This window comes from Vulpes lagopus, chromosome 21 (assembly GCF_018345385.1).
Source record: "Vulpes lagopus strain Blue_001 chromosome 21, ASM1834538v1, whole genome shotgun sequence".
NCBI classification, from domain to species: domain Eukaryota; kingdom Metazoa; phylum Chordata; class Mammalia; order Carnivora; family Canidae; genus Vulpes; species Vulpes lagopus.
The window spans coordinates 28,061,740-28,079,999 of NC_054844.1; the positions used below are offsets into that span (position 1 = coordinate 28,061,740).

At 36.6% G+C, this 18,260-nt stretch overlaps 1 protein-coding gene across 3 annotated transcripts in view; it reads right to left on the bottom strand.

The window, feature by feature from the left end:
- The window catches only part of IPO8 (importin 8), a 70,693-nt gene that overhangs the window by 26,515 nt on the left and 25,918 nt on the right, over window positions 1-18,260 (bottom strand). For all 3 annotated transcript variants that reach the window (XM_041735885.1, XM_041735886.1, XM_041735887.1), the window contains 8 exons: window positions 16,127-16,226; window positions 12,505-12,581; window positions 11,833-11,949; window positions 11,270-11,359; window positions 9,686-9,851; window positions 8,347-8,507; window positions 7,391-7,516; window positions 3,402-3,468 (listed from right to left, as the gene is read on the bottom strand). In XM_041735885.1, coding sequence (XP_041591819.1) covers window positions 3,402-3,468; window positions 7,391-7,516; window positions 8,347-8,507; window positions 9,686-9,851; window positions 11,270-11,359; window positions 11,833-11,949; window positions 12,505-12,581; window positions 16,127-16,226 — 904 coding nt within the window. The remainder of the gene's footprint in view (window positions 1-3,401; window positions 3,469-7,390; window positions 7,517-8,346; window positions 8,508-9,685; window positions 9,852-11,269; window positions 11,360-11,832; window positions 11,950-12,504; window positions 12,582-16,126; window positions 16,227-18,260) is intronic.

An 18,260-nucleotide genomic window follows, 5' to 3' on the forward strand; every position in this document is an offset into this window, starting at 1 on the left:
TTCTGTTTCTCACCACCCCACACTGGATAGGAGGAAAGGAGAGCAAATGTCTCTTCCTAACACAAAGCCTACAGACAGAAAAGGGGCCCAATATTTCCTGGCACATCCCCTGGCAGCTTCAGCATATGTGCACGGCCCAGCCACTCAGATGGTGAAGATCAGGACTTTGAAACCTGACAGAAAAACTAGAAGGTGCAGGGCAGCACGGGTGGCTCAGAGGTTTAGCGCCTGCCTTCAGCCCAGGGCGTGGTCCTGGTGACCCGGGATCGAGTCCCACGTCGGGCTGCCTGCATGGAGCTTGCTTCTCCCTCTGCCTGTGTCTCTGCCCTGGCCCCCCGCCCCGCTCTCTGTGTCTCTCATGAATAAATAAAATCTTAAAAAAAAAACAAAAAAAACCTAGAAGGTACAAAGCTGTTGCGGATTATTTTTTGTGGCTGTACTAGAGTCTGAACTGTGGTGGGCAGCAGTGCAGGAGCCGGTGTTGATAAAGGCAGCCCTGGCCTTCTCAGCAGACCACTTCTAAGGCACAATCCTGCTGGTTCCAGCCAGCTTCAACCTTACCACACATTCAGTGAGCTACCATACATCTTCCTAAGTTCCATTTATGCTTGAATTTACCAAAAATTATTTCAATCATTCTCAACCAAGAAGACTGACTGTTAGGGTGGGATGGCTGTGCTTACTTTGACTTCCTGCACAATAAAGCAGTTAAAGCAGTCATAGCTAATCCTGGATTCTAATAATAAATTAAATTTTTTGAGTAAATTAGCAATGAAAACAGGCAAGGGAAAAAAGGAAAGTGAAACAATGGAAAGACACTAGACCATGGACACAAATTAAGTCAGGCTGCTGGGGTGGAGGTCTTGGAATAAGAGAGTTAGCCCATGACATCTTGAAGAACAAGTATCTCTCTCTCTCTCTTTTTTTTTTTTTTTTTTAAGATTTTATTTATTTATTCATGAGAGACACAGAGAGAGAAAGGCAGAGACACAGGCAGAGGGAGAAGCAGGCTCCACGCAGAGAGCCCGATGTGGGACTCAATCCTGGATCGAGCTCCAGGATCACACCCTGGGCCAAAGACAAATGCTCAACCACTGAGCCACCTGGGCATCCCTCAAGTATCTTTTTTTTAATCTAAGATCCTGTATGTCCAAATATTGGTTCAAAATCAGCCGTTAACGTTACATTACAGCTACAAACATAAGAAAGATCATCCATCACCTTAGGGCTAAGGATGGAATATCAGATAGGCAACTGGAACCACGGCTTTCTCCTCTACCCACTGCACCCAAAAATAGACCCATTCCCTTAACATCCTGACATTGCAGGTGTGCAAATCAAACAGTTATCATAGGTAAATTAGAAGATTGGTATAAACTATTTCTCTTCGCCTTACTTCACGACTTACTCCTCAAGATTTTTTTTTTTTTAATTTTTTTTTTAATTTTTATTTATTTATGATAGTCACAGAGAGAGAGAGAGAGAGGCAGAGACACAGGCGGAGGGAGAAGCAGGCTCCATGCACTGGGAGCCTGATGTGGGATTCGATCCCGGGTCTCCAAGATCGCGCCCTGGGCCAAAGGCAGGCGCCAAACCGCTGCGCCACCCAGGGATCCCTCAAGATTATTTTTTTAAAAAAAGATTTTATTTGAGAGAGAGAAAAAACAAGTAGTAGGGAGGATGGAGGGACAGAGAGGCAGACTCCCCAGTGAGCAGGGAGCCTGATGCAGGGCTCCATCCCAGCACCCCGAGATCATGACCTGAGCTGAAGGCAGAACTTTACCGACTGAGTCACCCAGGCACCCCAAGATTATTTTAAATTTAAATGGAGAATTTTCAGTTACAATTTCTTCCATGAATAAGGATATAAGTGAATAAACTCTTTTTTTGCTTATCAGAATCTCTAGGATTATGGTCCAGAAATGTCATTTTAACTAGCTCCAGGTGATTCTTATGCACAGCAAAGTTTGAGAACTACTGCTTTATAGCAATAATTTCAAAAGGAAAGAGTATGTACCCCAGGCAGTGTACAAGATAATCCACTGAGAAAGGAAAATAATGTATGAGAACACATTTATAGAGAGGAGTTTAATCCCATACTTTTACATTTCTATTTTTATGGATGTAAATGTAATTTAGTAACATGTATATTGCCTATAATATGTATTCAAATATTATTCACCTATATTAAAAATGCATGCTCCATTTTTACTAATGGGATGAATGATAAAACGCTTAGAGACAACTGCTCATAAGCAGTCACATGCTTTTCTTCCACCTTTCCATCTGCACGCTATACAGGTTACATCTCCCTCGTGGCCACATGACTTAGGGCTGCCATCTTCAAAATGCTTGGTTACTATGGAAAAATAGCCTCCTCTACAAATTCCCATCAGTTTGTAACATCCTGATTCTATTAGTTACTCATTCTGTTCAGAAGTCAGGCACTATAACAGAACAATTATCTCACACTTCTGATAGGACATAGGTCTATTATTTCTCATTTTTCAATTCCAGACTAAAGTAACCTGGCCTGAACTTCATCCCAGTTCTTCCTTTTAAAAAATGTAAAATCTAGGGATCCCTGGGTGGCGCAGCGGTTTGGTGCCTGCCTTTGGCCCAGGGCGCGATCCTGGAGACCCGGGATCGAATCCCACGTCGGGCTCCCGGTGCATGGAGCCTGCTTCTCCCTCTGCCTGTGTCTCTGCCTCTCTCTCTATCTCTCTGTGACTATCATAAATAAATAAAAAAAAAATTAAAAAAAAAATTTATAAAAAATGTAAAATCTAAAGTTCTCTGTGCTTTAAATTCTAAGACTAAAAATTTTTTATGGGCGATGCCTGGGTGGTTCAGCAGTTAAGGTCTGCCTTCAGCTCAGGGCATGATCCTGGACTCCCAGGATCGAGTCCCACATCAGGCTCCCTCAATGAAGCCTGCTTCTCCCTCTGCCTATGTCTCTGCCTCTCTCTTTCTGTGTCTCTCATGAATAAATAAAATCTTTAAAAAAAAATTTTTTAGGGCAGCCCTGGTGGTACAGCGGTTTAGTGCCGCCTTCAGCTCAGGGCATGATCCTGGATACCCAGGATTGAGTCCTACATCGGGCTTCCTGCATGGAGCCTGCTTCTCCCTCTGCCTGCATCTCTGCCTCTCCCTCTCTCTGTGTCTCTCATGAATAAATAAATAAAATCTTTAAAAACAAAATTTTATTGGATGTATTAAATTTTCCCCCAAATAAAAATATAGATATCTAATACTAGAAAGTATATCCCCAAACAGAAGAGAATGCAAGCTTCTCTTCCTCAAAATTGTCCATATTGTTGAATTTGAAAGGCTAAAAATGCACTTTAAGTTCACCAAATTTAAAATATCAGTTTACCTTTTTACTCTACCTTTGAACTTACCAATTACATGCTTCTGTAAAACAAGATCAATGATCCGTAGACAGATATTCTCTAACTGCTGAGTAACCTAAAGACAAATTTAGGTCTTCAGTTTAAAATTCATCATGATAACCCTTAGTCTATAAATATTAGCCCAATAAAAAATAACGACAGGACTTTTCTGACAGGGAAAGTTGACAATTCTAAATTTCAAGTGAAAAATATAACCAAACTAGAGATAAAAGTGGGAGTTAAATTTGTAATAAAATCACAAATTAAGTTAGCTCCTTACCTCATATTTTATACCAAAACAAGTTCTTAATGAATGAAAGATTTCAATGTGAAAACTTGGGCCATAAAAATACTAGAAGAAATGAAAAGAAGTTGTGTATAACCCTAAAGATGGAAAATGGCTCAAAAGCACAGAAAACAGAAATATACTGAGCCATTTGATTTCAAAAATTAGTATCTGCATAGGGTAGGGGGCAAAGATAAGTGAAAAACTGAGGGAATCATTTTCAAATGGTATCACAGACAAAGATAATGTTCTCTCCCATGAAATCAAATCAACAGAAAAAAAAGCAAAGGTTATGAAAAAGAAATATAAACAGACCTTAAGCCTTTAACAAGATGTTCACTCTAATACATGATAAGAGTACAAATTATAAGCCCCAGATTATCACTTTTCACCTATCAGACTGGTGGTAATGATCAAAAAGTACGTGGCTGGGAAGAGACACACTGCTGTCCATTGATTTGGGAAATGTAAATTGGCCAAGTTAGCAATACCTTTCAAGCTTATTCATACATACATCCTGTGATCCAGCAATTCCACTTCAAGGAATTTGCTCTCTAGACATATTATTACCTATGGGAATGACATGTAAAAAGCCACTCACTTAGTTACAACCAAAGTTCCATTTAACGAGGGACAGTTAAATTATGTTCACTAATGAGGGACTGGTTGAATAAACTTGACATATGATATAAAGGAATATTATGTAACTACTAAAAATATTTAACTTTAGTGACTAATATGGAAGGATCACTATTCAAATTCAAATTCAAAATTGGCAGATAAAAACTGTACACTATACTTTTTTTTTATACTATACTTTTCATAAAATAAAAATACACACACTCATTTTTTTGCTTAGGTATTATAATAGGAAAAAAAATCTCTGGAAGGATACAAAACCTTGTAGAGGAGTTACCTCCAGAGAATTAGATCTGGGGAGCTAAGTGAGAAGGTGAAATTTACTATATTTTCACACCTTTTGAATTTTTCAACATATGTTGTACTAAATATTTTTTAAATAAGCAAAAAATTGAATTCCAACATGGGTTACATTTTTCATCTAAGTAGCTCATTTTAGCTTTTGAGCATATTCTTTGAATATTCAACCCTAAAGTACTATCTTAAATAGTCAACATATTTTGCCACCGGTAGGATGGATACCAAACCACCAGAGCAGCTGCCAGTTGTAAATAACTGATATGCTTATTTATCACTGTATATCCCTGAAAACCAGCCCTAGAAATAGACATATGTGCATGTATTATTTGGAAGAATATACAATAAATGCTAACAATGACCATTAAAAAAATAAAGTACTGTCTTAAAGTTCAAATGATCCAAAAATCTCCCAGTTTAAAAATTAGTCAATATATTTAAAGCCATTAAAGCAAAACTGCATATGCATAAGCATCTGGTTTAGATTTCTAGTTTTATTCTGCATACAATAAGTGTTTGTACATGCATTCATACACATGTGATTTTTTCCTTTTAAGGAAACATTCTCCTCAAAGTTTGCTTTTAATAGTCAAAGTTCAAAATCACAGGACAAGCAGTCAGGAGACAAAGATTCCAGTCTTTGTTTTGCCTCTAATTATCTATGACCTTAGTAAAGCCACTTACTGAAGGCTTTAAGTTTTCTTCATCTGTAGGTAAGGACGCTGGATTTGATTAGTGTTTCTCAATTTTAAACCATGCCTCCTTTGATAATCACAGTAAGTTTACATGCTCCTTTATATGAAATGCAAAATAAGTTTAATGTCGAGTAAAAAAATTAGGGGATCCCTGGGTGGCTCAGTGGTTTAGCGCCTGCCTTTGGCCCGGGGCTTGATCCTGGAGTCCCGGGATCGAGTCCCACGTAGGGCTCCCGGCATGGGGACTGCTTCTCCCTCTGCCTGTGTCTCTGCCCCGCTCTCTTCTCTCTCTCTATCATGAATAAATAAATTTAAAAAAAAAAAAAAGAGTAAAAAAATTAAAACAAAAAGGTAAAAAAAAAAGTAAAAAAAAAAAAAAGGTAAAATACCGTTTTGTTTTTATTTTTTTTTAAATATTTATAGCAGCTTTATTTGGTTTTTTTCTTTTTAATTTTTTCTTTTATTTATTTATGATAGTCACACAGAGAGAGAGGCAGAGACACAGGCAGAGGGAGAAGCAGGCTCCATGCACCGGGAGCCTGACGTGGGATTCGATCCTGGGTCTCCAGGATCACGCCCTGGGCCAAAGGCAGGCGCCAAACCGCTGCGCCACCCAGGGATCCCACCGTTTTGTTTTTAAACTAATCCTGCTGCTCATTTTACTACTGCCTGTCCTACACACACACACACACACACACACACACACACTCATTTTGGAAAACTGGACTAGGGAATTTCTAAGGTCTCTCCAAATTGAAAATACAAGTTCACATATAAGATGAAAGAACGGGATCCCTGGGTGGCGCAGTGGTTTGGCGCTTGCCTTTGGCCCAGGGCGTGATCCTGGAGACCCGGGATCGAATCCCACATCAGGCTCCCGGTGCATGGAGCCTGCTTCTCCCTCTGCCTATGTCTCTGCCTCTCTCTCTCTCTCTCTGTGACTATCATAAATAAAAAAAAAAAATTTAAAAAAAAAAAAAAAAAGATGAAAGAACTATTCTTAAGCATACTTGTTGTATTTTAATTTGGAACATCTCACTGTTCTGAGTGACCCATACAAGTTTAACAAGGATACAAAAATAAAACAATAATGAATATGGCAGTAAAATTTCACATTCAGCCTTTTAGGTGAAGGAGGCCTGCCCGGAAGAAGAATAGTGAATTGTTTTTAAGAATCTGGTAATCTTTCATTAGTATGTGATAAACACAGAATAAGTCAACAGCCACAGGGTTTAACAAAATGCTATTTAAAGGCTGGACACCTGCTTCCTAAATCGCACAATGTGAAACAGGAGCTGCCGCCATTGCCGCTCAAGTCAGCTTGAGTTCACGAAGTAACGAACTCAAATCTGATTTAAGGAGAGGATATGTAATGCTTGTGTAGGAGAGTGGAAGGTTGCAGGTGGAGAAAATGGATGTATTATCAAAATAATCTGAAATAATCTGGCTACAAACCCAAAACTGTGGCCATGAGCAATTTTCTCAATACTACCTAAACCTGTTTTACAATTCATCAAAAAGACACTACTATTTACCTGCTCCCATGATCTCTTAATAACATTAGGAAAATTCTAACAGCTTATAGAGAAGAAAGCATTTAATAACTGTCTTCATAAATTCTTATCCCAATATTCTCCTGGAATTCAGTTTAGGAAAATGATATTTTAAGTTCTTCTTCCCTTCCATTTTCATAATGTTTGTTACATTTGAATTTTGTTCCATTATTTAATATCTGCCACTGTGATTGAATGGCTGTTTCTCTCTACCAAGAAGACTTGATTGTAGGTTCCAGAAATCAGAGTTTATGTCTTATTCAATTTGATATTCCCCAACAACCTAACCTAGAACATAGCAGATGTGATAAACTAAACTCAGTTTTAGTACAAAGGAATATAGTATATATCTTAAAACAACATGTAATATTCCCCCCTTCAATTATTTTAGTGTTCCTTTAATATTTGAAGGTAATTTTTTAAATCTAGCAACATAACCAAAATGCAATTTTAAAGTCATGCCCACTGATCCTGTAAATTTCAATTAATGTTATTATAATGACATAATAAAACACAAAGAAATCCCACCTCTTTATGATCTTCTACAACTGTCAAGATAGTATCAATAGTATGTAAAATTCCCATAGCCATCACTGTTTTGTCTTCGATTTCTTCATATTCATCACTTTGAAGAACTTTGCCAAATATCTCAGCCTATGAACATAACATATACACATTCAACAATTAGTACTGTTATATCTACCTCTCACTGTTGTTATAATAAAAGGGCAGTGGCACTCTTCTGGATGTCAGCCTTGCTCAAACTCAATTTGTGCACTTTGCCAAGTAAATCAATGATAAAAACCATCATGTTTTAAATACAGCCATTTTTTCCTAGTCTAATCACTAGGGTGGAACATATACATTAGCTATAACAATAAGATAGCTATTTTTTAACCTCTGGTTTTATGAAGCAAATAAATCCTAAGTCTGGGAAAAGCGAAATCTAGCAATCAATACTCAAATGAAAAATTCAATAGAAGGTAGGAGACAAAGTCAAGAAATCATCTAGAAAATGAAACAAAAAAAGATAGATGTGGAAGGCAGGAGAAAAAAGTTGGGAAAATTAAAGACTCAGTCCTGATCCAATATTCTATATCGAAACTATAGAACAGGAAAAAAAAATGGTAGGGAGAAATTAATCAAATAATTCAAGAAATTACCCCAAACTGAAGGAAATGAGTTTCCAGATTCAAAGTCTGGAAAGCGAAAGTTTAGAAGGCTTATATTAAAGCACACCATTGTGAAATCTCAGAATACTACAGATGAAAACAAATGATCCCAGAATCATTTAAGCCTAATTAACTATAGAAATTAACTGACAGAATTATTAGAGTAAACATTTCTATATTAACATTTCAATTACATATAAAACTGAACTCAAATTTTGGAATTTAATGTATTTAGATTAGATAGGTCTTTTATTTTTATTATTCAAGGGTGAATTTGCTTTCAAGCTAACATAAAATTTTGCCCATTCTTACCAAATGTTGGGTCATATCAACAGCAATTGAAGCTACTTCTTGACTATATTCACATATCATCTTCTGGATAACATTAGTAACATCATCATTTTCTGTCTCTCTAACAATGTGCAACAGCTCCTGCATGATAGGCCTTACATGTGGCTTCATATATTCCTTAGCTAATGCAATAAAACAAAATCAGTAAAAAATTAGGCATTCACAACTGGTGAAAGGAATTACCTTGGTCACAAGGTAGAGTGACACAGAGTAATAGATTCTTGACAGATACTTGCTCTCTGGCAAGTAAGACACAGCTGTACCAAAATAATCTTCACCAATATATCCACTTCCCATTAAGTAATTAGGGGTAGTCAATCCCATAACATGGGAAAGAACTGTCCTACCCAAAATGCCAAGAGCCTTCATTGAGAAATTCTAATTATACAAATGCTTATAGGCTTATAGGACATATATATGACATCAAGATACAAATATAAAAAAATCATGTACACAAAAACTATGTCCAATATTGATGGTGCCCATTCCCTGCCACATATTCCTTGTATAATATTCACTGAAACACTGTAGAATAGAAGTAAACTAAATTCATGTTCTTCATAAAACTGAATTTACTTTCAAAGGTTTACTTGAACTTTAAACAATATTCTTCTAAACAAATATCTGTGTCATCACTCACTAGAAATACCACCTGCTACTTTCAAAACTAGTAGAATCATAGAATCCTAGAGTTAAAAAGACTCCTAAGGCCATCTAGTCCAACCCCTTGAATTTAAATATATGGAAATCAAACTCCTGACATATGGTGTGCCTTGCCCAGGTTTACACAGCAACCCAGGAGCACAATCATAATTAGACACCAGGTCTCTTGATTCCCAGTCAACCCCAGTGCCCAGCGATTATCAACTTATTTCCTAATCTAAAATTTTTCTGGAGGGACGCCTGGGTGGCTCAGTAATTGAGTGTCTGCCTTTGGCTCAGGGCATGATCCCAGTGTCCTGGGATGAGTAGAGCATTGGGCTCCCTGTGGGGAGCCTGCTTCTCCCTCTGCCTGTGTCTCTGCCTCTCTCTATGTGTCTCTCATGAATAAATAAAAATGTTTTTAAAAATAAAATAAAATAATAAAATTTTTCTGGAAACCAGTCAGTAATAACTCCTAATAAGGGGAAGAACAAACTCCTATAAAGTTCTGAGGGAACAAAAGTTCAGAAATCTAAACCCTCCACCTTTAGACTCAGAGAATCATCCTCATCAGGAAAGGAAGTAAAGAAATTATTTGAGAAGACGACATCAAACATAAAAATAGAATCCACCCTTTAAAAGGTATTTTTCGCTTTACCTTGTGTCTGGTTAGAAATTAAGGACTGGAGAGCCAAGGCAGCTTCAACTTTGACAGGCATCTCCTTATCTTCAATCAGGCTCTTCTTTGCCAGTTCAACAGCATTTCTTAGATTGAGTTCATTATGAAACTTCAAAGAACTGAATGCATGAAGTACCCAACAGGACTATGTTGGAAGAAGAAATTAAGTAGGGAACTATTAGGATTGTGGCATTGTATAATAAAGTTACACACATAGGAACTTTTTTTTAAGTAAAATATCATTAACTCTATCAAGTACTATTTGTTTTGAGGGTTAGCATATTAGCTTTAGTTGCTAACTTCTGGATTTCCTTTTTTTTTTTTTAATTAAAAAAGCTGGTTTTTTTTACTTCTAAATCATCTATATGCATTTTTCACAGGAAAAAGAAAATGGAACCAAACTGAAGTATCTCTGAAAACAGAAATCCTGCTCATGCTTAATAAATATTATGATTCATAACTAACTTGTTATTTATTTATATGTAAGAGCTACTACAAACCAATGTTTGACTTCATTTGTTGGCCTCCACAGCAAACAAATGAAACATTATTTTCCCTTACCAGCATCAAGACTTAGCAAACTTCCTCTTTTTTTTTTATGCTCATATAAGGTATGAAGAATTTTAAACCATATAGAGATTACCAAATTTTAAACTATTAGACCACAGAATCATATTATTACTTTCTCTATGTACATAAAACACAATTAATGGTAATTTGAATTGTCAAAGACTTTTAACAAGGGAGTTACAATTCAGTCTGTCAAAGACAAGAGCCTACCTATAAAAATACGTGTATGCCTTCTGCACCTCTTAATCTATGTGTGCCCAAATACTTCTGTGAACATTACCTTCTGTTTATAAAATGCTTTAGTATGCAAGACATTGTTAACATATGTTCCTTATAGCAAGACATTTTTTGTGTTAATGTAGTTATAAAGACAAATACTAGGCTCTTGAATTACAGTTCTATTTTTATTTCTCCATAAAAGATTGATTCTAGAAGTAATATACACTTAGAACACAAATTAAGTTTACATGGATTATTATTTTCTCCATTTTTCTAAAACATATATATTGACCTAAAATACGATTTATACTAGTCAAGTTTTTAGCCAAACTAGAATTTCATGCTGTTCTGGATGCTGAAAATTAATCAGTTTATGAATTTTTTTGTACAATTGCTATAACATCATCCCTCTCTCTGCATGTGTTAGAAATGCAGCAAGTGAGACTAGGGTGAAAATGTAAAGCAGTTAGAATTAAAATCCATAAATCTCTTATTTATTAGTTCGTTTTTTATTCAGCTTAGGTGACAATAAGGGACATTCTAATTGACTTCATTTTATACCAATATGTGGTAAAAGTTCAATTTATCCAAAAATATTTAGTTCAATAATTATCTTACAAATGAACATTTATTTATTTATTTTTTTTTATTTTAATAATAATCCCTACACTCAGCATGGAGCTCAAACTCACGACCCCAAGATCAAGACTGAGCCAGTTGGGCACCCCTCAAATGAACACTTTAAGATACATAATGGAAATATGAAAAACTTACTCTAGCTCGAAGATATCCCAGGTTAGACAACAGTAATGGAAATACATGATTCTGTAGCAATAACTCCATTTGGTCCTTGAATAAACTCTTCTGTGAGGAAACAGAAATGAAGTTTCAACTTACCGATGCCTTTATCATATATAAAAATCACAAACTAATACAGTATGTTTATTATGACTTAATATACTTCTATGTACAATTTCTTTTTTTGTTGTTTTTTGGGGGGTTTTCTTTTTGTTTTTCTATGTACAATTTCATAAAATTATTTGACCTACATATTTTATGTTTTAAAACAAGACAGAAACAGTACCTTACATATAATTTGATATTGATTGACTTTTGTAGCAACAAGTAACACTAGTCATTTTGTATCCTTTTTTCATATGGCAATACTTTCATACTGAAAAAGGGACAAACGGGAAATTTTCTTTTGAATTAAAGAAAAATGGATGTTTACAGTCAACTCAATAATGCAGAAGCAGTCATAAGTTTTAAATTATTCACAACTCTCATACTCTCTCATTCGCCTGTGCTTAAGTAAATTATATTGTGAGTAGCTTAACCTTCAGTAAAATATCAGCCAAGGAACCAATCACATGCAAAGCTCCATCTTTCTTCCTTGGGTCAAAGTTTGGGTCTGTTAGGATTTGATAACAAAATGCCATCATTTTTGGCAACACCTAGAGAAACAGAAGAATCCATTTTAGTCTTTGTCAGCTTTCACTGACTAACTGCTACTATAGTATTAAGTATGATACACAAATTTTCAAAACTAAAGCCATTTTGTTGTGTTTTATCAAGCAATTATAATTAAGAAAATAACCCTCTTCCCTTAGTAGGACAGAAAAATATTTAATAGATTATAATGAATAATATAATTTTTCAAATAGCAGGGGTATAACAGAGTGTCAAATCAACACAGTCCATCTTTCAACTTTGGATTTAAAAAGAGTAACTCAAGGGAATCCCTGGGTGGCTCAGCGGTTTAGCGCCTGCCTTTGGCCCAGGACTTGATCCTGGAGACCCAGGATCAAGTCCCACATCGGGCTCCCTGCATGGAGCCTGCTTCTCCCTCTGCCTGTATCTCTGTCTCTCATGAATAAGTAAATAAAATCTTAAAAAAATAAAATAAAATACTTAAAAAAAAAGAGTAACTCAAAATAAATAAATAAATAAATAAATAAATAAATAAATAAATAAGAAAGAATAAATGAAAAGAGTGACTCTTTTCTTACCTCTTTTCTTTTCTTTGCAGCAGTATATAAGAGAGTCTGGGCTGCTGTGGTGGGAGAAGCATAATCTTCAAAAATATCTAAGATTTTAAAAGGTTAAACCACATTAGTAAAGATACAATTACTTATTATAGATTTTAAACCCAACTGACCATTATTCCGAAACAATAAAAATAAAACTGCCCACATATGACACTGGTTTATAGCATTAAAAAGCTAAGGATATATCATCAGTGCTCCCAGGCACAACAATTATTTATCAAACTCTATATGTTATCCTTTTAAACAATCACATTAAAGAGAACAATATATATTGGGTATATGTTTCACTGAGGACAAAAATTTATTTGGTGCTGTAGGCTCTGGGAATATAAAGATCAAACAAAAAGCGTTCTTACAGAACTCACAGGGTAAGGGAAAGAAACATTATACACATACACACATACCAGGTACAAAAGGTTAAGGAGAAAGAGTGACATTATATGGAGTGCTAGTTTAAATATGGTGTCAGGGAAAGCCTCTTCAATTCTGTTAGGGTAACACTTAAGCAGAAATTGAATGAAGGAGGGAGAAAACTCCACGTGGAAATCTAATGATAAAGCTCTCCAAAGAAAACCACAAGTATAAAAGCCTTGGAGGATTACTTGGCCAGTGCTGGGATCTGTCAACCAGTAGATCCAAGGGGTATTGACTGAATATATGCCTATGTAAAACACACCACTTAACATCATGAAAATTTTCACGAATTTCAGAATAGGCAGATACTTGAAAAGTATCTCCTATATCCACATTTAAATATAAAAATAAAACCAAATCTAAGTCTTTGCCAAAATATAAAATACAAATATAATACTAATAACTAACATGTATTGAATGCTGGACACTAGTCATAAGAACTACTGTGCCAGGTACTTATTCTTTGGCAGGCACTATGCTGAGATTTTACAAGCATCTAATACTCTAAGCAGCTAAAGACATTAGCATACGTGTATTATCCCACCTAATACTCCCAATACTATTAGTGTTGCTGATAAAAGCTGAATATGATGCATTTCAGAAAGGCTAAGTAATTTGCCCACAGTCACACAATGAGTAAATGACTCGGGATCACACCCACACCATCTCAACATTAAGAGCCTGTGCTCTTGGGGCACCTGGGTGGCTCAGTGGGTCAAGTTTGCCTTCAGCTCAGGTCATGATCCTGGGGTCCTGCAATTGGGCCCTGCATCAGAATCCCTGCTCAGCAAGGAGTCTGCTAATCCCTCTGCCTCTTACCCTGCTTGTGTTCTCACTCTCTTTCAAATAAAAACATAAAATCTTAAAAAAAAAAAAAAAAGAGTCTGAGCTCTCATAGTTTTACCAAATCTAAAAACATTATTAATGTCAACACAGTTAGATAAGAATATTTTGTTCATATAAATAACTGTGAATGACAAAAATATTTAAAAAAAAGAGAACTACATAATTGTGTAATTGTTCTTCCCTATAGTTATCCAAAAGGAAAATAAACGTAACAAATAGTAGGCACTATATCTTAGCCCACAAAAGAAAATGATTTTTTCAAAAAAGGACTTCAGTTAATCTTGAATTATCCATATTCTCTTTTAATCAATAAAATGTAAATTCTGTCAGGGACACCTGGGTGGCTCATCAGTTGAGTCTCTGCCTTCGGTTCAGGACATGACCCCTGGGGTCCAGGATCAAGTCCCACATGGGGCTCTCTACATGGAGCCTGCTTCTTCCTCTGCCTCTGTCTCTGCCTCTCTCTGTCTCTCTCATGAATAAATAAATAAAATCTTTTTTAAAAATGTAAATTCTGTCAATCAACATGCACAACTCTTTATTTTATTATTACAGCTCTTTATTATTACATTTCTAAAAACTGAGATACTATCTTATTTGACAGGAAGAGTAAGTGAAATAATGGTAACTCTCTGAACGCTAAACAAATACTCTGGCCATTAAAAAAACACACAGAATTACAGAAAAACACACACACAGTATTACAGAAAAACTTAACACTAAAAGAATACTTTGAAAATAGAATTAAGAAAAAAAAAAAAAAAAAGAAAAAAAAAAAAAAAAAAATAGAATTAAGGACTGGCTAATCATTCTGCTCCCAGGAAAATGAAAGTATTAAGAAGGGGAAATAATAAATCACACATCTGTAGGGATCCCTGGGTGGCGCAGCGGTTTGGCGCCTGCCTTTGGCCCAGGGCGCGATCCTGGAGACCCGGGATCGAATCCCACGTCAGGCTCCCGGTGCATGGAGCCTGCTTCTCCCTCTGCCTGTGTCTCTGCCTCTCTCTCTCTCTCTCTGTCTGACTATCATGAATAAATAAATAAAATCTTTAAAAAAAAAAAAATAAATAAATAAATCACACATCTGTAAAACCATTTTCAAAAGGAAACAGTAGAGCAAAGGGATAAGGCAGATGGTAAATATTGTTTCTCCTTTATTTTCTTCTCCTCTACTTTGTCTCCAAGAGAAGAGGTACCCCCTCCCCTCACTTACTGAATCAAATGATACTAAATAGAAAGCACTGTAAAAACAACATAACCCTCTACCAGCAGGCTTATCTCGAGTAGCCAGAGACACCTGGCTTTTCCCCAACAAGGGAAAAACACCACCAAGTCACTATCATCAACATCCCCTGGGCAGTGCTAGTTTTATCAATTGTTTATTTCAACATTTATTGAAGATAGACTAGAGCCAAACATTAGTAGAAGAATGGAGAGGTGTAGAAGGGATGGAGAATGCAAAATCAAACAAATAAACAAGATAAAGTCCCCGCCCTCAAATAGCTCTAAGTTGCAGGAGAAACAGAAGTACACAAATAACATTTTGCTATGCTAAGTACTGAGTATTCCATGAAGCAATTAGTTTAAACTGGAGATAAAAGAGAATGAACTCAAGCAACCTACACAGTTTTTCAGTAACTTCCAAAAGATCCAAGTGAAAAGTTTCCTCCTGAGACAGGGCCACACAGTGATATTCTCTCTCATGTGGAATACTTAGCCACCAAGATAAAGAGGCATACTAAATTGGGGTGCTCCTGGGACACGTGGGTGGCTCAGCAGTTGAGCATCTGCTTTCAGCTCAGGGAGTCCCACATCAGGCTCCCTGCATGGAGCCTGCTTCTCCTTCCACTTATGTCTCTGTTTCTCTCCCTCTCTCTCTCTCTCTCTCTCTCTCTCATGAAAAAATAAATAAAATCTTTTTTTAAAATTAAAAAATTAAATTGGTGTGCTCCCAAAATATGCAGAAATCCAAACAATATCCCAGACTCTGGACAACCCATTCTACAAATAGGTATCCCAAAAGGTACAGAAAGGGATGGTCCCTCCAGATCACCATCACAACAGAAAAAGTTGTAGATCGCTTCATGACCATGCTTCAGCACCCATAAGACGGACGAACAAAACGGCTTTCCATCTTCTACACACTAAGGCCTCAAGTCCGTTGGCTCAACAGAACATCAAACTTTCACGAGTTTCAGAGTTTATCAGGCAACACAGAACTCTGGGAATTTAACAAAGTAATAAAGTCTGCTTAAAAATACAAATTTAGTCATATTACTTTACATATGCAGGTATTGATGAGGAATAAAATCCTCTTGATTACCAAATTTCATTCTTATGTACTCATATGGATCTTCTTGCCACAGCTCTTCATCTTCATCTTTATAACACATCACAGAAAATATCACATCCTCAGAGATATTCTAAGAAGAGGAAAAAAACAAAACAAAACAACAAATGGCTATGGGTTATTCAAATTTGGGGACTATTAATCATGTATTTACTGACAGCCTTTAGGGTATTAGTTTTCCAAACTGTTACATTAACCTTTGTGTTAAGCTTGCATTGGCTGAGGGGAGCCTCGTGGTACAGGGGAAAAAGAGTTAAACTTAAGATTGCTTTTTAAAATAACTGATTTAAAGTACAGAGAAGAGATAAATGGAAATGCTATTTTTTGAAGCAACAGCAAGGATAATAGCTTTACTAATGAATCAATATTAAACACACCTTAATTATTTAAGGAAAAAAAATAAATATCAAGCCAAGGTTATATTTACTATTGTGTTTCATATTGTGAACATTTTTATATTTCCATTTTGGTCCTAAATGTCAATGTACCAGCAATATTAAAATGTCTTTTCTACTTCTATTTTGAAAAAATTTTCCTACTCTAGAAATGCAGATTTCAGTTAAAAAAAAAAAAATCATACCTAAGAGCCTCTAGGGCAGCCCGGGTGGCTCAGCAGTTTAGTGCCACCTTCAGCCCAGGGTGTGATCCTGGGGACCGGGATTAAGTCCCATTTCGGGCTCCCTGCATAGAGCCTACTTCTCCTTCTGCCTGTGTCTCTGCCTCTCTCTCTCTCTCTGTGTCTCTCATGAATAAATAAATAAAATCTTCTTAAAAATAATAATAATAATAGCCTCTATGTACACTGCTGCTGAAGCTCTAGTAAGCTCATTTGTGCTTTAACAACTACATATGTAAAAATAGGATCATCTCACTTATTCCAAATTAAATTCTAGGAGAAAAAAATCCAACCAATGAATTGAATTTTTCTTATTCCTACATTACAGCAATGTAAAAATAAGACCAAAAGCATCAAGAAAAAAAATTCACTCTTAATTTGTAAAACTATAGTACATAAAATGAAATCAGTATCATTATTAATTGCAAAGAAACTACCACTATTTGATCAAGGGGACTAGATTAATATTATTAGGATGTCCACAGAAAATACAAAAGGTATTATATTTATCAGACCAATAATAAGGTGACACTAAACAAATTCTAGGCGGACCCGGGAGTTCTCATCAGCCTTGTCACCGCCATGAGTCGCAGCTATAATGATGAGATACAGTTCTTGGAAAAGATCAATAAAAACTGCTGGAGAATCAAGAAGGGCTTCGTGCCCAACATGCAGGTGGAAGACGTTTTCTATGTGAATGATGCTCTGGAAAAATTAATGTTTGAGGAATTAAGAAATGCCTGTCAAGGTGGTGGTGTTGGTGGCTTCCTACCAGCCATGAAACAAACTGGCAACGTGGCAGCCCTGCCTGGGATTGTTCATAGATCTATTGGGCTTCCTGATGTCCATTCAGGTTATGGGTTTGCTATTGGGAATATGGCAGCCTTTGATATGAATGACCCCGAAGCAGTGGTATCCCCAGGTGGTGTCAGATTTGACATCAACTGTGGTGTCCGCTTGCTAAGAACCAATTTAGATGAAAGTGATGTCCAGCCTGTGAAGGAGCAGCTTACCCAAGCTATGTTTGACCATATTCCTGTTGGAGTGGGATCAAAAGGTGTCATCCCCATGAGTGCCAAAGACTTGGAGGAGGCCTTAGAGATGGGTGTGGATTGGTCCCTGAGGGAAGGCTATGCCTGGGCTGAGGACAAGGAGCACTGTGAGGAGAATGGCAGGATGTTGCAGGCCAACCCCAATAAAGTCTCTGCAAGGACTAAGAAAAGAGGCCTTCCTCAGTTGGGGACTGGGAGCAGGCAACCACTATGCAGAAATCCAGGTTGTGGATGAGATTTTCAATGAGTATGCTGCTAAGATACTCATGGTCAATACATGGTCAATGCCCAAAGGGACAAGTGTGTGTGATGATCCACAGTGAAAGCAGAGGCTTAGGCCACCAAGTAGCCACAGATGCACTGGTAGCTATGGAAAAAGCCATGAAAAGAGACAAGATTATAGTCAACGACCGGCAGTTGGCTTGTGCTCAGATTGCTT